Genomic DNA, 22,049 nt, shown 5'->3' with positions numbered 1-22,049 from the left:
AGCCCCGCCCCCTTCATTAACCAGCGCGTGCAGCCCGTAGGTGGCGGCAGAGACGTCTTGCAGGGACGTCCTCAGCTGCGGCGCTGGATGACCCGGGTCCAGTCGGCGCTGGGCCACGCCTTCCACGAGGCGCACGCCGTCCTGTACGCCGTCAGAGACCGCCGCCGGGCCAAGCTGTGAGCCGCCTCCCCACGTTGCCACGACGACCAGATGCGGACAGACAAGCGGCTCGTCAAACGCAATGAAAAAATAAAAGTCTTTATTAAGAAATGTTTGAGGTCACGGCTGGTCGGTGGGCGGGGCCTGTTTGGCCGGGCGCCCGCCCTCCTCTCCCTCTCGTCTCCTCTTCCGCGAAGAGGCTGGCTCCGCCCCCTGCGTGAGTGAGGACACGTCTGATTGGTCAGTGTGCACGCCAATAGAAGGACATGAGTGGTTACCACGGCGACGTCAGGGGGAGAAGGCGGGTACATGAGCGCGTGCGCCTTCGCCAACATGCTCGGGTCCTGCACACGCACACACACACACACACACACACACACACACACACACACACACACACACAAGTCATCAATATAAACACAACATGTTGGCTTAGTTATAGCTAACAAAATTTTCAGTTTTGAAGCATTTTCAGCATCAAAATAGCAATGCTACATTAGCATTAGCATTAGCCACTAGACCAAAGCAAAACATTCAGTATCGTGGCCACTGATTGGCTCGGCCTTAGAAAGCATTAGCAACAATAGCATGCTAACTTATTTTGCCAATTTCGCAGCTGAGACCTCAGGCCTATTTAACATGGTACTTGACACATGCTAACAGTTAGCATTCTAACATGCTAAATCTTTCAGGCCAATTTTACAGGCAAACGATTTGGCACTTGATACATGCTAATGTTAGCATTATAGCATGCTATTTTTTTTGTGTGTATATTTTACAGCCCAACGTCTCAGACTCATAACATAGCACACTCGTGTTAGCATGCTAAGATGCCAACATTAATGTGCTAACATTTTTTAGCCAATTTCGCATCATAACTTGGTATTTGACACATGCTAACGGTTAGCATTCTAACATGCTAAATGTTTTAGACCAATTTTACAGCCGAAAACCTCAGTCATATCATTTGGCACTTGCTAATGTTAGCATTATAGCATGCAAAACATTTTTTTGTATATTTTACAGCCGGACTCTTCAAAGTGACAACTTAGTACTTGACACAAATGCTAACTGTTAGCATGCGAAGGACTAACTGTTTTAGCCAAATTCCAGCCTAGCACCTCAGAGTCTTATGACATTGCACTTGACCTATGCTAACTTCTAGCATGCTAACATTAGCGCGCTAATTTTTTTTTTTGCCAATTTTCCAGCGGAACAATAACATTTTTTTTGCCAATTTTCCAGCCGAACAATAACTTTTTTTTTTGCCAATTTTGCATCCGAACACCTCGCAGGCACATAACATGGTACTTGACAAATGCTAACAGTTAGCATTCTAACATGCTAAATCTTTAAGGCCAATTTTACAGGCAAACGATTTGGCACTTGATACATGCTAATGTTAGCATTATAGCATGCTATTTTTTTTGTGTGTATATTTTACAGCCCAACGTCTCAGACTCATAACATAGCACACTCGTGTTAGCATGCTAAGATGCCAACATTAATGTGCTAACATTTTTTTTGCCAATTTCACATCATAACTTGGTATTTGACACATGCTAACGGTTAGCATTCTAACATGCTAAATGTTTTAGACCAATTTTACAGCCGAAAACTTCAGTGATATCATTTGGCACTTGCTAATGTTAGCATCGTAGCATGCAAAACATTTTTGTATATTTTACAGCCCGACGCCTCAGACCACTAACATAACACGCTCACATTAGCATGCTAAGATGCCAACAATAATACGCTAACATTTTTTTTTTTAGCCAATTTTACATCCGGACTCTTCAAAGTGACAACTTAGTACTTGACACAAATGCTAACTGTTAGCATGCGAAGGACTAACTGTTTTAGCCAAATTCCCAGCCTAGCACCTCAGAGTCTTACGACATTGCACTTGACCCATGCTAACTTCTAGCATGCTAACATTAGCGTGCAATTTTTTTTTTTTTTGCCAATTTTCCAGCCGAACAATAACTTTTTTTTTCAGCCCAATTTTGCGCGGGCACATAACATACAACTTGACACATGCTAACAGTTAGCATTCTAACATGCTAAATCTTTTAGGCCAATTTTACAGGCAAACGATTTGGCACTTGACACATGCTAATGTTAGCATTATAGCACACTATTTTTTTGTGTGTATATTTTACAGCCTAACGTCTCAGACTCATAACATAGCACACTCGTGTTAGCATGCTAAGATGCCAACATTAATGTGATAACATTTTTTTGCCAATTTCGCAGCTGAGCGCATCATAACTTGGTATTTGACACATGCTAACGGTTAGCATTCTAACATGCAAAATTTTTTAGACCAATTTTACAGCCGAAAACCTCAGTCATATCATTTGGCACTTGCTAATGTTAGCATCATAGCATGCAAAACATTTTTTTGTATATTTTACAGCCCGACGCCTCAGACCCATAACATAACACGCTCACATTAACATGCTAAGATGCCAACAATAATATGCTAACAAATTTTTTTTTTTTTGCCAATTTTACATCCGGACTCTTCAAAGTGACAACTTGGTACTTGACACAAATGCTAACTGTTAGCATGCAAAGGACTAACTGTTTTAGCCAAATTCCCAGCCTAGCACCTCAGAGTCTTACGTCATTGCACTTGACCCATGCTAACTTCTAGCATGCTACCATTAGCGTGATGAAAAAAAATTTTCCCCAATTTTCCAGCCGAACAATAACTTTTTTTTTTGCCAATTTTGCATCCGAACACCTCGCAGGCACATAACATGGTACTTGACAAATGCTAACAGTTAGCATTCTAACATGCTAAATCTTTAAGGCCAATTTTACAGGCAAACGATTTGGCACTTGACACATGCTAATGTTATTAGCATTATAGCACACTATTTTTTTGTGTGTATATTTTACAGCCCAACGTCTCAGACTCATAACATAGCACACTCGTGTTAGCATGCTAAGATGCCAACATTAATGTGCTAACATTTTTTAGCCAATTTCGCAGCTGAGTGCATCATAACTTGGTATTTGACACATGCTAACAGTTAGCATTCTAACATGCTAAATGTTTTAGACCAATTTTACAGCCGAAAACCTCAGTCATATCATTTGGCACTTGCTAATGTTAGCATTATAGCATGCAAAACATTTTTTTGTATATTTTACAGCCCAACGCCTCAGACCCATAACATAACACGCTCACATTAACATGCTAAGATGCCAACAATAATATGCTAACATTTTTTTTTTTTAGCCAATTTTACATCCGGACTCTTCAAAGTGACAACTTGGTACTTGACACAAATGCTAACTGTTAGCATGCGAAGGACTAACTGTTTTAGCCAAATTCCCAGCCTAACACCTCAGTCTTACGACATTGCACTTGACCCATGCTAACTTCTAGCATGCTACCATTAGCGTGATAAAAAATTTTTTTTTGCCAATTTTCCAGCCGAACAATAACTTTTTTTTTAGCCAATTTTGCATCCAAACACCTCGCAGGCACATAAAGTGGTGCTTGACAAATGCTAACTATTAGCATGCTAACTTGTTTTTAAAGCTAATTTACATGCATATGCTTCATAGTCACATAACTTTGTGCTTGACACACGCTAACTGTTAGCATGCTAACTTGTTTTTAAAGCTAATTTACATGCATATGCTTCATAGTCACATAAAGTGGTGCTTGACACATGCTGTTAGCATGCTAACATGTTTTTAAAGCTAATTTACATGCATATGCTTCATAGTCACATAACGTGGTGCTTGACACATGCTAACTGTTAGCATGCTAACTTGTTTTTAAAGCTAATTTACATGCATATGCTTCATAGTCACATAACGTGGTGCTTGACACATGCTAACTGTTAGCATGCTAACTTGTTTTTAAAGGTAATTTACATGCATATGCTTCATAGTCCCATAACTTGGTGCTTGACACATGCTAACTGTTAGCATGCTAACTTGTTTTTAAAGCTAATTTACATGCATATGCTTCATAGTCACATAACGTGGTGCTTGACACATGCTAACTGTTAGCATGCTAACTTATTTTTAAAGGTAATTTACATGCATATGCTTCATAGTCACATAACGTGGTGCTTGACACATGCTAACTGTTAGCATGCTAACTTGTTTTTAAAGCTAATTTACATGCACATGCTTCATAGTCCCATAACTTGGTGCTTGACACATGCTAACTGTTAGCATGCTAACTTGTTTTTAAAGGTAATTTACATGCACATGCTTCATAGTCCCATAACTTGGTGCTTGACACATGCTAACTGTTAGCATGCTAACTTGTTTTTAAAGCTAATTTACATGCATATGCTTCATAGTCACATAACTTGGTGCTTGACACATGCTAACTGTTAGCATGCTAACTTGTTTTTAAAGCTAATTTACATGCACATGCTTCATAGTCACATAACTTGGTGCTTGACACATGCTAACTGTTAGCATGCTAACTTGTTTTTAAAGCTAATTTACATGCACATGCTTCATAGTCCCATAACTTGGTGCTTGACACACGCTAACTGTTAGCATGCTAACTTGTTTTTAAAGCTAATTTACATGCATATGCTTCATAGTCCCATAACTTGGTGCTTGACACACGCTGTTAGCATGCTAACTTGTTTTTAAAGCTAATTTACATGCACATGCTTCATAGTCCCATAACTTGGTGCTTGACACACGCTAACTGTTAGCATGCTAACTTGTTTTTAAAGCTAATTTACATGCATATGCTTCATAGTCCCATAACTTGGTGCTTGACACACGCTAACTGTTAGCATGCTAACTTGTTTTTAAAGCTAATTTACATGCATATGCTTCATAGTCCCATAACTTGGTGCTTGACACATGCTAACTGTTAGCATGCTAACTTGTTTTTAAAGCTAATTTACATGCATATGCTTCATAGTCCCATAACATGGTGCTTGACACATGCTAACTGTTAGCATGCTAACTTGTTTTTAAAGCTAATTTACATGCATATGCTTCATAGTCACATAACGTGGTGCTTGACACATGCTAACTGTTAGCATGCTAACTTGTTTTTAAAGGTAATTTACATGCATATGCTTCATAGTCACATAACGTGGTGCTTGACACATGCTAACTGTTAGCATGCTAACTTGTTTTTAAAGCTAATTTACATGCACATGCTTCATAGTCCCATAACTTGGTGCTTGACACATGCTAACTGTTAGCATGCTAACTTGTTTTTAAAGGTAATTTACATGCACATGCTTCATAGTCCCATAACTTGGTGCTTGACACATGCTAACTGTTAGCATGCTAACTTGTTTTTAAAGCTAATTTACATGCATATGCTTCATAGTCACATAACTTGGTGCTTGACACATAATAACTGTTAGCATGCTAACTTGTTTTTAAAGCTAATTTACATGCATATGCTTCATAGTCCCATAACTTGGTGCTTGACACACGCTGTTAGCATGCTAACTTGTTTTTAAAGCTAATTTACATGCATATGCTTCATAGTCACATAACTTTGTGCTTGACACACGCTAACTGTTAGCATGCTAACTTGTTTTTAAAGCTAATTTACATGCATATGCTTCATAGTCACATAACGTGGTGCTTGACACATGCTAACTGTTAGCATGCTAACATGTTTTTAAAGCTAATTTACCTGCATATGCTTCATAGTCACATAAAGTGGTACTTGACACATGCTGTTAGCATGCTAACATGTTTTTAAAGCTAATTTACATGCATATGCTTCATAGTCACATAAAGTGGTGCTTGACACATGCTAACTGTTAGCATGCTAACATGTTTTTAAAGCTAATTTACATGCATATGCTTCATAGTCACATAACTTGGTGCTTGACACATGCTAACTGTTAGCATGCTAACTTGTTTTTAAAGCTAATTTACATGCACATGCTTCATAGTCACATAACTTGGTGCTTGACACATGCTAACATGTTTTTAAAGCTAATTTACATGCATATGCTTCATAGTCACATAACTTGGTGCTTGACACATGCTAACTGTTAGCATGCTAACTTGTTTTTAAAGCTAATTTACATGCACATGCTTCATAGTCACATAACTTGGTGCTTGACACATGCTAACTGTTAGCATGCTAACTTGTTTTTAAAGCTAATTTACATGCACATGCTTCATAGTCCCATAACTTGGTGCTTGACACACGCTAACTGTTAGCATGCTAACTTGTTTTTAAAGCTAATTTACATGCATATGCTTCATAGTCCCATAACTTGGTGCTTGACACACGCTGTTAGCATGCTAACTTGTTTTTAAAGCTAATTTACATGCACATGCTTCATAGTCACATAAAGTGGTGCTTGACACATGCTGTTAGCATGTTAACATGTTTTTAAAGCTAATTTACATGCATATGCTTCATAGTCACAAAGTGGTGCTTGACACATGCTAACTGTTAGCATGCTAACATGTTTTTAAAGCTAATTTACATGCATATGCTTCATAGTCACATAACTTGGTGCTTGACACATGCTGTTAGCATGCTAACTTGTTTTTAAAGCTAATTTACATGCACATGCTTCATAGTCCCATAACTTGGTGCTTGACACACGCTAACTGTTAGCATGCTAACTTGTTTTTAAAGCTAATTTACATGCATATGCTTCATAGTCCCATAACTTGGTGCTTGACACACGCTGTTAGCATGCTAACTTGTTTTTAAAGCTAATTTACATGCACATGCTTCATAGTCACATAAAGTGGTGCTTGACACATGCTGTTAGCATGTTAACATGTTTTTAAAGCTAATTTACATGCATATGCTTCATAGTCACAAAGTGGTGCTTGACACATGCTAACTGTTAGCATGCTAACATGTTTTTAAAGCTAATTTACATGCATATGCTTCATAGTCACATAACTTGGTGCTTGACACATGCTAACTGTTAGCATGCTAACTTGTTTTTAAAGCTAATTTACATGCACATGCTTCATAGTCACATAACTTGGTGCTTGACACATGCTAACATGTTTTTAAAGCTAATTTACATGCATATGCTTCATAGTCACATAACTTGGTGCTTGACACATGCTAACTGTTAGCATGCTAACTTGTTTTTAAAGCTAATTTACATGCACATGCTTCATAGTCACATAACTTGGTGCTTGACACATGCTAACTGTTAGCATGCTAACTTGTTTTTAAAGCTAATTTACATGCACATGCTTCATAGTCCCATAACTTGGTGCTTGACACACGCTAACTGTTAGCATGCTAACTTGTTTTTAAAGCTAATTTACATGCATATGCTTCATAGTCCCATAACTTGGTGCTTGACACACGCTGTTAGCATGCTAACTTGTTTTTAAAGCTAATTTACATGCACATGCTTCATAGTCACATAAAGTGGTGCTTGACACATGCTGTTAGCATGTTAACATGTTTTTAAAGCTAATTTACATGCATATGCTTCATAGTCACAAAGTGGTGCTTGACACATGCTAACTGTTAGCATGCTAACATGTTTTTAAAGCTAATTTACATGCATATGCTTCATAGTCACATAACTTGGTGCTTGACACATGCTGTTAGCATGCTAACTTGTTTTTAAAGCTAATTTACATGCACATGCTTCATAGTCCCATAACTTGGTGCTTGACACACGCTAACTGTTAGCATGCTAACTTGTTTTTAAAGCTAATTTACATGCATATGCTTCATAGTCCCATAACTTGGTGCTTGACACACGCTGTTAGCATGCTAACTTGTTTTTAAAGCTAATTTACATGCACATGCTTCATAGTCACATAAAGTGGTGCTTGACACATGCTGTTAGCATGTTAACATGTTTTTAAAGCTAATTTACATGCATATGCTTCATAGTCACAAAGTGGTGCTTGACACATGCTAACTGTTAGCATGCTAACATGTTTTTAAAGCTAATTTACATGCATATGCTTCATAGTCACATAACTTGGTGCTTGACACATGCTGTTAGCATGCTAACTTGTTTTTAAAGCTAATTTACATGCACATGCTTCATAGTCCCATAACTTGGTGCTTGACACACGCTAACTGTTAGCATGCTAGAATGTAAAAGTCAGCATGCTAATGATAACATGCTAACTTTTTTAATCCAATTTTAGTGTTGAACACTTCAGTCACTTGACCGCATTCTAACTGTTAGCATTCAGGTCATTTCTGCATTCAAAATTGTACTCACAAAGGTTGCATATTCTATCATTTTTGTTGTGTTTAGCGTTATTTTGTCGCGGGACATCGCCATGACGACGGTAAAGACAAGCACCTGTAGCCAGGTGTGCTGCAGAGCTTCCTCGATGCTCATCCTCTTTGTGGGGTCAACAACCAGCAGCTTCCTGACCACGTCTTTGGCTGCAAAACACACACACACACACACACACACACACACACACACACACACACACACTTTAATCTTTGACCTGAAGCGGCGGTGGCGAAGGTGAGGTGACCTTGATCCGACACGTGTTTCCACTTGGACGTCACCATGGTGAATTCTCCTCGGATGATCTGCTCCGTGACGGACTGTGGACCAAAGTTGTCGTGAAAGGGGGGGTACCCGCCCAGACTGCCAACACACACACACACACACACACACACACACACACACACACACACACACACACACAGTAATTATTACAAGGTGGGGGGGTATGTTCAGTTGGGAGGGGGGTGAGAGCACATTCATACAAAGTATGTAAGGAGTAATTAACACAAGGTGGGGGGGTAGGTTCAGTTGGGAGGGGGGTGAGAGCCCATTGGTACAAATAATGTAAGGAGTAATTAACACAAGGTGGGGGGGTAGGTTCAGTTGGGAGGGGGGTGAGAGCCCATTGGTACAAATAATGTAAGGAGTAATTAATACAAGGTGGGGGGTATGTTCAGTTGGGAGGGGGGTGAGAGCACATTCATACAAAGTATGTAAGGAGTAATTAATACAAGGTGGGGGGGTAGGTTCAGTTGGGAGGGGGGTGAGAGCGTGCACACACTTTCTACACAGCACTATTGCAATTCACACACAAGTTCCAAAGTGGGCGTGGCCAAGCCTACCAGACAAAGAGCAGCACGCCGAGGCTCCACGCGTCCACCGCCAGGTTGTACCCCGTGGTGGCGCCGTGCGTGAAGACTTCGGGCGCCAAATAGGACGGCGTCCCGCACAGCGTCCGCATCAGCACCGCCTCCTCCAGGATCCGGGACTGGTTGAAGTCGGTCACCTGGCGAGGGGGGCGGAGTCACACGGCGTTAACGACGGAAGTGGGCGGGGACGCGGCGAGATCACCTTGATGAGGCAGTCGTCGTCTTGCGAGGACAAGAGGATGTTCTCCGGTTTCAGGTCGCGGTGTATGATCCCGTTACTGTGCAGGTACTGAACACACACACACACAGGTGAGGGGGGAGGGGCGTTACCATGGCGACACACTCACCTGCACCGCCTGCAACATCTGGTAGAAGTAGAGCTTGGCCACCGGCTCACTGAGGCGCTGCTGAACTTTGACCCGCTGGAACAGCTCCCCCCCCTCCATCCTGTCACATGACGCAGTGTCGGGGTCAAAGGTGACACACACACACACACACACACACACACACACACACACACACACACACACACACACACACACACACACATCTCCAGGACGATGAAGAAGCTGTCGTCCGTCTGGTAGAAGTCCTGCGTCTTGATGAGGCAGGGCTGTGAGGAAGCAAGGGGGCGGAGTCACAGCTTTTGTGTTGACGCGTCACTTTGAAGACAAACTCACGTGGTCGACGCGTTGAAGGATCTCGATCTCTGTCTGAGCGTTACGTGTCGCCGTCTGTGGTCAGACAAAGGCAAAGGTGAAAGGAGGCGGGGTCGGACGAGGGCAAAAGTGAAAGGAGGCGGGGTCAGACAAGGGCAAAGGTGAAAGGAGGCGGGGTCGGACGAAAACAAAGGTGAAAGGAGGCGTGGTTGGACGAGGGTAAAGGTGAAAGGAGGTGGGGTCGGACAGGGGGAAAGGTGAAAGGAGGCGGGGTCAGACAAAGGCAAAGGTGAAAGGAGGCGGGGTAGGACAGGGGCAAAGGTGAAAGGAGGCGGGGTCGGACAAGGGCAAAGGTGAAAGGAGGCGGGGTCGGACAGGGGGGAAGGTGAAAGGAGGCGGGGTCGGACAGGGGGAAAGGTGAAAGGAGGCGGGGTCGGACGAGGGCAAAGGTGAAAGGAGGAGTGGTCGGACGAGGGCAAAGGTGAAAGGAGGCGGGGTCGGACGAGGGCAAAGGTGAAAGGAGGCGTGGTTGGACGAGGGCAAAGGTGAAAGGAGGCGGGGTCGGACGAGGGCAAAGGTGAAAGGAGGCGGGGTCGGACAGGGGCAAAGGTGAAAGGAGGCGGGGTCGGACAGGGGCAAAGGTGAAAGGAGGCGGGGTCAGACATGGGCAAAGGTGAAAGGAGGCGGGGTCAGACATGGGCAAAGGTGAAAGGAGGCGGGGTCGGACATGGGCAAAGGTGAAAGGAGGCGGGGTCGGACGAGGGCAAAGGTGAAAGGAGGCGTGGTCGGACGAGGGCAAAGGTGAAAGGAGGCGGGGTCAGACGAGGGCAAAGGTGAAAGGAGGCGTGGTTGGACGAGGGCAAAGGTGAAAGGACGCGGGGTCGGACGAGGGCAAAGGTGAAAGGAGGCGGGGTCGGACAGGGGCAAAGGTGAAAGGAGGCGGGGTCAGACATGGGCAAAGGTGAAAGGAGGCGGGGTCGGACATGGGCAAAGGTGAAAGGAGGCGGGGTCGGACATGGGCAAAGGTGAAAGGAGGCGGGGTAGGACAAGGGCAAAGGTGAAAGGAGGCGGGGTCGGACAAGGGCAAAAGTCAAAGGAGGCGGGGTTGGACAAGGGCTAAGGTGAAAGGAGGCGGGGTAGGACAGGAGCAAAGGTGAAAGGAGGCGGGGTCGGACGAGGGCAAAGGTGAAAGGAGGCGTGGTTGGACGAGGGCAAAGGTGAAAGGAGGCGGGGTCGGACGAGGGCAAAGGTGAAAGGAGGCGGGGTCGGACAGGGGCAAAGGTGAAAGGAGGCGGGGTCGGACGAGGGCAAAGGTGAAAGGAGGCGGGGTCGGACATGGGCAAAGGTGAAAGGAGGCGGGGTCGGACATGGGCAAAGGTGAAAGGAGGCGGGGTCGGACATGGGCAAAGGTGAAAGGAGGCGGAGTTAGACAAGGGCTAAGGTGAAAGGAGGCGGGGTAGGACAAGGGCGAAGGTGAAAGGAGGCGGGGTCGGACAAGGGCAAAAGTCAAAGGAGGCGGGGTCGGACAAAGGAAAAGGTGAAAGGAGGCGGGGTCAGACAGGGGGGAAAGGTGAAAGGAGGCGGGGTCGGACGAGGTCAAAGGTGAAAGGAGGTGGGGTCAGACAAAGGGAAAGGTGAAAGGAGGCGGGGTCAGACAAAGGCAAAGGTGAAAGGAGGCGGGGTCGGACGAGGGCAAAGGTGAAAGGAGGCGGGGTCGGACGAGGCCAAATGTGAAAGGAGGCGGGGTCAGACAAAGGGAAAGGTGAAAGGAGGCGGGGTCAGACAAAGGCAAAGGTGAAAGGAGGCGGGGTCGGACATGGGCAAAGGTGAAAGGAGGCGGAGTTAGACAAGGGCTAAGGTGAAAGGAGGCGGAGTTAGACAAGGGCTAAGGTGAAAGGAGGCGGGGTAGGACAAGGGCAAAGGTGAAAGGAGGCGGGGTCGGACAAGGGCAAAAGTCAAAGGAGGCGGGGTCGGACAAAGGAAAAGGTGAAAGGAGGCGGGGTCAGACAGGGGGGAAAGGTGAAAGGAGGCGGGGTCGGACGAGGGCAAAGGTGAAAGGAGGCGGGGTCGGACGAGGGCAAAGGTGAAAGGAGGCGGGGTCAGACAAAGGCAAAGGTGAAAGGAGGCGGGGTCGGACAAGGGCAAAGGTATGACTTGGAGGCGGGGCCAATGAGACACACCCCTTCAGACTGGAAGTTCTTCTTGTTGATGATCTTGACTGCAAACTTCTTGCAGGTGGACCTCTGGAAGGCGAGCCGCACCTCGCCACAAACTCCTCTAAAAAGACAAAGCGTGAGCGCGGCGGCCGCCACAGGAAGTGAGTTGGCCAAACTCACGTCCCTATCCGCCGAGTCAGCAGGTACTTGTCCCGGAGCCCGTCAGGCAGAGCGCCGTCCTCGTCCGACATCAGGTCGATGAAGACGAACACTGACACGGGCGAGAGAGAGAGAGAGAGAGAAACAGGCATCATCACGCCGTTCTTTGTCGCCGGCGGCCATCTTTACCTTTGTTGCGTTGCTCGGACAGCGCCAGGACGGCGTTGTTGACCAGCGGGAGCTTCTTGTTCTTCCCCACTTTGATCCCGTCCACGAAGGTGCCGTTGTTACTGAGGTCCTGGATGAACACCTCGCTCTCCTCCTGTCACACAACATGGAGGCTACAGCTGACGAGGAGCAGGAGAACTACTTCTTCAACAAGAAGAAGAAGAAGAAGTACAAGAAGTAGAACAACAAGAAGGAGAAGAACAGGAAAGAGAAGAACAGGAAGTAGAAGAACAAGAAGTAGAAGAAGTAGAAGAACAAGAAGAAGAACAAGAAGGAGAAGAAGTAGAAGAACAAGGAGTAGAAGTACAAAAAGGAGAATAAGTAGAAAAAAAGAAGTAGAAGAAGAACAAGAAAGAGAAAAAGAGGAACAAGAAGTACAAGGAGAAAGAGTAGAAGAAGAACAAGAAGTAGAAGAACAAGAAGGAGAAGAAGTAGAAGAACAAGGAGTAGAAGTACAAAAAGGAGAATAAGTAGAAAAAGAAGAAGAACAAGAAGGAGAAAAAGAGGAACAAGAAGTACAAGAAGAAGAAAGAGTAGAAGAAGAACGAGAAGTAGAAGAAGAACAAGAAGAAGAAAGAGTACAGGAAGTAGAAGAACAAGAAGGAGACAAAGAATAACAAGAAGAATAAGAAGTAGAAGGAGAAGTACTAGAAGGAGAATAAGTAGAAGTACAAGAAGTAGAAGAAGAACAAGAAGGAGAAGAAGAGGAACAAGGACAACAAGAAATACAAGAAGGAGAATAAGGAGAATAAGTAGAAGAAGAACAAGAAGTAGAAGAACAAGAAGGAGACGAAGAATAATAATAAGAAAAATAATAAGAATAAGAACAAGGACGAGGAAGAGGAGGAGGAGTAGGAGAAGAAGTAAAAGAAGAAGAAGAAGAAAAGCTACCCTGTAAATCCTGAAATGTTTCTTGCTGTAAATTCGGTATCGTAAAGATCCTCTGTGGTCGGGATCATCCAGGACATAATTACATTTGGAGTCACGTCCAAACAAGTACTCGTCCTCCACGCAATCTGGAAGGACAAAACCACGTCAGTACTCCACAAGACAAAACCACGTCAGTACTCAAGAAGACAAAACCACGTCAGTACTCCAGAAGACAAAACCACGTCAGTACTCCACAAGACAAAACCACATCAGTACTCCACAAGACAAAACCACATCAGTACTCAAGAAGACAAAACCACATCAGTACTCAAGAAGACAAAACCACATCAGTACTCCAGAAGACAAAACCACATCAGTACTCCACAAGACAAAACCACATCAGTACTCCACAAGACAAAACCACATCAGTACTCAAGAAGACAAAACCACATCAGTACTCCAGAAGACAAAACCACGTCAGTACTCCAGAAGACAAAACCACGTCAGTACTCCAGAAGACAAAACCACGTCAGTACTCCAGAAGACAAAACCACGTCAGTACTCAAGAAGACAAAACCACGTCAGTACTCCAGAAGACAAAACCACGTCAGTACTCAAGAAGACAAAACCACGTCAGTACTCAAGAAGACAAAACCACGTCAGTACTCAAGAAGACAAAACCACGTCAGTACTCAAGAAGACAAAACCACGTCAGTACTCCAGAAGACAAAACCACATCAGTACTCCAGAAGACAAAACCACATCAGTACTCAAGAAGACAAAACCACATCAGTACTCCAGAAGACAAAAACACGTCAGTACTCCAGAAGACAAAACCACATCAGTACTCCAGAAGACAAAACCACATCAGTACTCCAGAAGACAAAACCACGTCAGTACTCCAGAAGACAAAACCACGTCAGTACTCCAGAAGACAAAACCACGTCAGTACTCCAGAAGACAAAACCACATCAGTACTCCACAAGACAAAACCACGTCAGTACTCCAGAAGACAAAACCACGTCAGTACTCCAGAAGACAAAAACACGTCAGTACTCAAGAAGACAAAACCACGTCAGTACTCCAGAAGACAAAACCACGTCAGTACTCCAGAAGACAAAAACACGTCAGTACTCAAGAAGACAAAACCACGTCAGTACTCAAGAAGACAAAACCACGTCAGTACTCCAGAAGACAAAACCAAGTCAGTACTCAAGAAGACAAAACCACGTCAGTACTCAAGAAGACAAAACCACGTCAGTACTCCAGAAGACAAAACCACATCAGTACTCCAGAAGACAAAAACACGTCAGTACTCAAGAAGACAAAACCACGTCAGTACTCAAGAAGACAAAACCACGTCAGTACTCCAGAAGACAAAACCACGTCAGTACTCAAGAAGACAAAACCACGTCAGTACTCAAGAAGACAAAACCACGTCAGTACTCAAGAAGACAAAACCACGTCAGTACTCCAGAAGACAAAACCACATCAGTACTCCAGAAGACAAAACCACATCAGTACTCAAGAAGACAAAACCACATCAGTACTCCAGAAGACAAAAACATGTCAGTACTCCAGAAGACAAAACCACATCAGTACTCCAGAAGACAAAACCACATCAGTACTCCAGAAGACAAAACCACATCAGTACTCCAGAAGACAAAACCACATCAGTACTCCAGAAGACAAAACCACGTCAGTACTCCAGAAGACAAAAACACGTCAGTACTCCACAAGACAAAACCACGTCAGTACTCCAGAAGACAAAACCACGTCAGTACTCCAGAAGACAAAACCACGTCAGTACTCCAGAAGACAAAACACATCAGTACTCCACAAGACAAAACCACGTCAGTACTCCAGAAGACAAAACACATCAGTACTCCAGAAGACAAAACCACATCAGTACTCCAGAAGACAAAACCACATCAGTACTCCAGAAGACAAAACTACATCAGTACTCCAGAAGACAAAACCACATCAGTACTCCAGAAGACAAAACCACATCAGTACTCCAGAAGACAAAACCACATCAGTACTCCAGAAGACAAAACCACGTCAGTACTCCAGAAGACAAAAACACGTCAGTACTCCAGAAGACAAAACCACATCAGTACTCAAGAAGACAAAACCACATCAGTACTCCAGAAGACAAAACCACATCAGTACTACAGAAGACAAAACCACGTCAGTACTCCACAAGACAAAACCACGTCAGTACTCCAGAAGGCAAAAACACGTCAGTACCCTAGAAGACAAAACCACATCAGTACTCCAGAAGACAAAACCACATCAGTACTCAAGAAGACAAAACCACATCAGTACTCAAGAAGACAAAACCACATCAGTACTCCAGAAGACAAAACCACGTCAGTACTCCAGAAGACAAAACCACGTCAGTACTCCAGAAGACAAAACCACGTCAGTACTCCAGAAGACAAAACCACGTCAGTACTCAAGAAGACAAAACCACGTCAGTACTCCAGAAGACAAAACCACGTCAGTACTCCAGAAGACAAAACCACATCAGTACTCCAGAAGACAAAACCACGTCAGTACTCCAGAAGACAAAAACACGTCAGTACTCCACAAGACAAAACCACGTCAGTACTCCAGAAGACAAAACCACATCAGTACTCCAGAAGACAAAACACATCAGTACTCCACAAGACAAAACCACGTCAGTACTCCAGAAGACAAAACCACGTCAGTACTCAAGAAGACAAAACCACGTCAGTACTCCAGAAGACAAAACCACATCAGTACTCCAGAAGACAAAAACACGTCAGTACTCAAGAAGACAAAACCACGTCAGTACTCCAGAAGACAAAAACACGTCAGTACTCCACAAGACAAAACCACGTCAGTACTCCAGAAGACAAAAACACGTCAGTACTCCACAAGACAAAACACATCAGTACTCCAGAAGACAAAACACATCAGTACTCCAGAAGACAAAACCACATCAGTACTCCAGAAGACAAAACCACGTCAGTACTCCAGAAGACAAAACACATCAGTACTCCAGAAGACAAAACACATCAGTACTCCAGAAGACAAAACCACATCAGTACTCCAGAAGACAAAACCACATCAGTACTCCAGAAGACAAAACTACATCAGTACTCCAGAAGACAAAACCACATCAGTACTCCAGAAGACAAAACCACATCAGTACTCCAGAAGACAAAACCACGTCAGTACTCCAGAAGACAAAAACACGTCAGTACTCCAGAAGACAAAACCACATCAGTACTCAAGAAGACAAAACCACATCAGTACTCCAGAAGACAAAACCACATCAGTACTACAGAAGACAAAACCACGTCAGTACTCCACAAGACAAAACCACGTCAGTACTCCAGAAGGCAAAAACACGTCAGTACCCTAGAAGACAAAACCACATCAGTACTCCAGAAGACAAAACCACATCAGTACTCAAGAAGACAAAACCACATCAGTACTCAAGAAGACAAAACCACATCAGTACTCCAGAAGACAAAACCACGTCAGTACTCCAGAAGACAAAACCACGTCAGTACTCCAGAAGACAAAACCACGTCAGTACTCCAGAAGACAAAACCACGTCAGTACTCCAGAAGACAAAACCACGTCAGTACTCAAGAAGACAAAACCACGTCAGTACTCCAGAAGACAAAACCACGTCAGTACTCAAGAAGACAAAACCACGTCAGTACTCAAGAAGACAAAACCACGTCAGTACTCCAGAAGACAAAACCACATCAGTACTCCAGAAGACAAAACCACATCAGTACTCCAGAAGACAAAAACACGTCAGTACTCCAGAAGACAAAACCACATCAGTACTCCAGAAGACAAAACCACATCAGTACTCCAGAAGACAAAACCACATCAGTACTCCAGAAGACAAAACACATCAGTACTCCACAAGACAAAACCACGTCAGTACTCCAGAAGACAAAACCACGTCAGTACTCCAGAAGACAAAAACACGTCAGTACTCAAGAAGACAAAACCACGTCAGTACTCCAGAAGACAAAAACACGTCAGTACTCCACAAGACAAAACCACGTCAGTACTCCAGAAGACAAAACACATCAGTACTCCAGAAGACAAAACACATCAGTACTCCACAAGACAAAACCACGTCAGTACTCCAGAAGACAAAACCACGTCAGTACTCCACAAGACAAAACCACGTCAGTACTCCAGAAGACAAAACACATCAGTACTCCAGAAGACAAAACCACGTCAGTACTCCAGAAGACAAAAACACGTCAGTACTCCAGAAGACAAAACACATCAGTACTCCAGAAGACAAAACACATCAGTACTCCACAAGACAAAACACATCAGTACTCCAGAAGACAAAACACATCAGTACTCCAGAAGACAAAACCACATCAGTACTCCAGAAGACAAAACCACATCAGTACTCCAGAAGACAAAACCACATCAGTACTCCAGAAGACAAAACCACATCAGTACTCCAGAAGACAAAACCACATCAGTACTCCAGAAGACAAAACCACATCAGTACTCCAGAAGACAAAACCACGTCAGTACTCCAGAAGACAAAAACACGTCAGTACTCCAGAAGACAAAACCACATCAGTACTCAAGAAGACAAAACCACATCAGTACTCCAGAAGACAAAACCACATCAGTACTCCAGAAGACAAAACCACGTCAGTACTCCACAAGACAAAACCACGTCAGTACTCCAGAAGGCAAAAACACGTCAGTACCCTAGAAGACAAAAACACGTCAGTACCCCAGAAGACAAAACCACATCAGTACCCCAGAAGACAAAACCACGTCAGTAATCCAGAAGACAAAACCACCTCAGTACTCCAGAAGACAAAACCACCTCAGTACTCCAGAAGACAAAACCACATCAGTACTCCAGAAGACAAAACCACGTCAGTACTCCAGAAGACAAAACCACATCAGTACTCCAGAAGACAAAACCACGTCAGTAATCCAGAAGACAAAACCACATCAGTACTCCAGAAGACAAAAACACGTCAGTACTCCAGAAGACAAAAACACGTCAGTACTCCAGAAGACAAAAACACGTCAGTACTCCAGAAGACAAAACCACATCAGTACTCAAGAAGACAAAACCACATCAGTACTCCAGAAGACAAAACCACATCAGTACTCCAGAAGACAAAACTACATCAGTACTCCAGAAGACAAAACCACATCAGTACTCCAGAAGACAAAACCACATCAGTACTCCAGAAGACAAAACCACGTCAGTACTCCAGAAGACAAAAACACGTCAGTACTCCAGAAGACAAAACCACATCAGTACTCAAGAAGACAAAACCACATCAGTACTCCAGAAGACAAAACCACATCAGTACTACAGAAGACAAAACCACGTCAGTACTCCACAAGACAAAACCACGTCAGTACTCCAGAAGGCAAAAACACGTCAGTACCCTAGAAGACAAAACCACATCAGTACTCCAGAAGACAAAACCACATCAGTACTCAAGAAGACAAAACCACATCAGTACTCAAGAAGACAAAACCACATCAGTACTCCAGAAGACAAAACCACGTCAGTACTCCAGAAGACAAAACCACGTCAGTACTCCAGAAGACAAAACCACGTCAGTACTCCAGAAGACAAAACCACGTCAGTACTCCAGAAGACAAAACCACGTCAGTACTCAAGAAGACAAAACCACGTCAGTACTCCAGAAGACAAAACCACGTCAGTACTCAAGAAGACAAAACCACGTCAGTACTCAAGAAGACAAAACCACGTCAGTACTCCAGAAGACAAAACCACATCAGTACTCCAGAAGACAAAACCACATCAGTACTCCAGAAGACAAAAACACGTCAGTACTCCAGAAGACAAAACCACATCAGTACTCCAGAAGACAAAACCACATCAGTACTCCAGAAGACAAAACCACATCAGTACTCCAGAAGACAAAACACATCAGTACTCCACAAGACAAAACCACGTCAGTACTCCAGAAGACAAAACCACGTCAGTACTCCAGAAGACAAAAACACGTCAGTACTCAAGAAGACAAAACCACGTCAGTACTCCAGAAGACAAAAACACGTCAGTACTCCACAAGACAAAACCACGTCAGTACTCCAGAAGACAAAACACATCAGTACTCCAGAAGACAAAACACATCAGTACTCCACAAGACAAAACCACGTCAGTACTCCAGAAGACAAAACCACGTCAGTACTCCACAAGACAAAACCACGTCAGTACTCCAGAAGACAAAACACATCAGTACTCCAGAAGACAAAACCACGTCAGTACTCCAGAAGACAAAAACACGTCAGTACTCCAGAAGACAAAACACATCAGTACTCCAGAAGACAAAACACATCAGTACTCCACAAGACAAAACACATCAGTACTCCAGAAGACAAAACCACATCAGTACTCCAGAAGACAAAACCACATCAGTACTCCAGAAGACAAAACCACATCAGTACTCCAGAAGACAAAACCACATCAGTACTCCAGAAGACAAAACCACATCAGTACTCCAGAAGACAAAACCACGTCAGTACTCCAGAAGACAAAAACACGTCAGTACTCCAGAAGACAAAACCACATCAGTACTCAAGAAGACAAAACCACATCAGTACTCCAGAAGACAAAACCACATCAGTACTACAGAAGACAAAACCACGTCAGTACTCCACAAGACAAAACCACGTCAGTACTCCAGAAGGCAAAAACACGTCAGTACCCTAGAAGACAAAAACACGTCAGTACCCCAGAAGACAAAACCACATCAGTACCCCAGAAGACAAAACCACGTCAGTAATCCAGAAGACAAAACCACCTCAGTACTCCAGAAGACAAAACCACATCAGTACTCCAGAAGACAAAACCACGTCAGTACTCCAGAAGACAAAACCACATCAGTACTCCAGAAGACAAAACCACGTCAGTAATCCAGAAGACAAAACCACATCAGTACTCCAGAAGACAAAAACACGTCAGTACTCCAGAAGACAAAAACACGTCAGTACTCCAGAAGACAAAAACACGTCAGTACTCCAGAAGACAAAACCACATCAGTACTCAAGAAGACAAAACCACATCAGTACTCCAGAAGACAAAACCACGTCAGTACTCCAGAAGACAAAACCACGTCAGTACTCCAGAAGACGAAACCACATCAGTACTCCAGAAGACAAAAACACGTCAGTACTCCAGAAGACAAAACCACATCAGTACTCCAGAAGACAAAACCACGTCAGTACTCAAGAAGACAAAACCACATCAGTACTCAAGAAGACAAAACCACATCAGTACTCCAGAAGACAAAACCACGTCAGTACTCCAGAAGACGAAACCACATCAGTACTCCAGAAGACAAAAACACATCAGTACTCCAGAAGACAAAAACACATCAGTACTCCAGAAGACAAAACCACGTCAGACAAAACCACGTCAGTACTCCAGAAGACAAAACCACATCAGTACTCAAGAAGACGAAACCACATCAGTACTCCAGAAGACAAAAACACATCAGTACTCCAGAAGACAAAACCACGTCAGACAAAACCACGTCAGTACTCCAGAAGACAAAAACACGTCAGTACTCCAGAAGACAAAACCACGTCAGACAAAACCACGTCAGTACTCCAGAAGACAAAAACACATCAGTACTCCAGAAGACAAAACCACATCAGTACTCAAGAAGACAAAAACACATCAGTACTCCAGAAGACAAAAACCACATCAGTACTCAAGAAGACAAAACCACATCAGTACTCCAGAAGACAAAACCACGTCAGTACTCCAGAAGACAAAACCACGTCAGTACTCCAGAAGACAAAACCACATCAGTACTCAAGAAGACAAAACCACATCAGTACTCCAGAAGACAAAACCACATCAGTACTCCAGAAGACAAACAGCGGTGGTGTGGAACTTGCCGTGAGCACGAAAGCCGCCGTCCATGGGCAGCAGGCGGCCCCAGGGTTGGCACTCTGGCTCCTCGGGGACGGACGGGAGCGTGACAGGAAGTGTGTCCACGCTGCTCAGCGTCCCCGAGGACTGGCTGCCTGAGGACGGGCCGCTGGACGAGCTGGAAACGGGCTGGGACTTGGACTGGACCTGGGAGGGGGACAAGGTGGACTGCGCCTGGGAGGGGGACAAGGTGGACTGTGCCTGGGAGGTGGACTGGACCGGGGAGGTGGACTGGACCTGGGAGGTGGACTGGACCTGGCTCCCCTCATTGAAAACTTCTTTAGACATCTGCCGATGCAAAACATGTCAACAAAGTCATCATTAATGCTATTGGAACTCACTCCATAGTTGGTCGTGTTGTCACATTTAACTCTAATAAGTTGTCAGCATGACTTTAATAGAAGTTAAATGCTAGAATACATCATAATAGTCAATTAAAGCTGCAAGCAGCGTTGGTCGGGTCCGCCTTTGGCCGCCGCCAAGCCCTGGTCTAAGGCAGACCTACATAGAGGTCTTTGTTTCATGTCTCTACGACATTCCTAACAGAAGTTACAAGCTGTTTTGTCTGGGTTTTTTCCTAGGGGGCGCTGGAGCGCAATTTTGACTTTTGGGGTTTGTTTTTTTATTAGATGGCAATTTTGGCCAGTCCTGATGTGTGAGTAAAATTTGGTGAGTTTTGAAGCATGTTAAGGGGGTCAAATTACAGATCAGCGTTTCCGGATGTTGTTGATAAATGGCTTTCGCTTTGCATAGTAGAGCTTTAACTT

The 22,049-nt window shown here is 44.1% G+C and overlaps 2 protein-coding genes across 3 annotated transcripts in view; one reads left to right on the top strand and one right to left on the bottom strand.

Moving 5' to 3' along the window:
* Positions 1-22,049, top strand: part of gstt2 (glutathione S-transferase theta 2) — a 142,109-nt gene that overhangs the window by 8,360 nt on the left and 111,700 nt on the right. Inside the window, exon 5 of one of the 2 annotated variants that reach the window (XM_061893717.1) lies at positions 34-270. The exons of the other annotated variant lie outside the window; for it this stretch is intronic. Within the exon in view, the coding sequence (XP_061749701.1) occupies positions 34-180 (147 nt within the window). The 3' untranslated portion in view covers positions 181-270. Of the gene's footprint in view, positions 1-33; positions 271-22,049 lie in introns of those variants that run through there. 2 annotated transcript variants of the gene reach the window in all.
* Positions 243-22,049, bottom strand: part of LOC133548706 (serine/threonine-protein kinase Chk2-like) — a 25,995-nt gene continuing 4,188 nt past the window's right edge. Inside the window, exons 2-15 of the mRNA XM_061893682.1 lie at positions 21,249-21,570; positions 13,344-13,468; positions 12,414-12,546; positions 12,246-12,336; positions 12,090-12,186; positions 9,931-9,984; positions 9,799-9,863; positions 9,598-9,697; positions 9,453-9,539; positions 9,224-9,387; positions 8,626-8,741; positions 8,442-8,527; positions 438-503; positions 243-372 (exon numbers count right to left, since the gene is read on the bottom strand). Of these exons, the coding sequence (XP_061749666.1) occupies positions 280-372; positions 438-503; positions 8,442-8,527; positions 8,626-8,741; positions 9,224-9,387; positions 9,453-9,539; positions 9,598-9,697; positions 9,799-9,863; positions 9,931-9,984; positions 12,090-12,186; positions 12,246-12,336; positions 12,414-12,546; positions 13,344-13,468; positions 21,249-21,570 (1,599 nt within the window). The 3' untranslated portion in view covers positions 243-279. The remainder of the gene's footprint in view (positions 373-437; positions 504-8,441; positions 8,528-8,625; positions 8,742-9,223; positions 9,388-9,452; positions 9,540-9,597; positions 9,698-9,798; positions 9,864-9,930; positions 9,985-12,089; positions 12,187-12,245; positions 12,337-12,413; positions 12,547-13,343; positions 13,469-21,248; positions 21,571-22,049) is intronic.

The sequence above is a fragment of the Nerophis ophidion genome, linkage group LG01 (genome assembly GCF_033978795.1).
Source record: "Nerophis ophidion isolate RoL-2023_Sa linkage group LG01, RoL_Noph_v1.0, whole genome shotgun sequence".
NCBI classification, from domain to species: Eukaryota; Metazoa; Chordata; class Actinopteri; order Syngnathiformes; family Syngnathidae; genus Nerophis; species Nerophis ophidion.
This window is presented reverse-complemented; position numbering and strand designations above follow the sequence as displayed.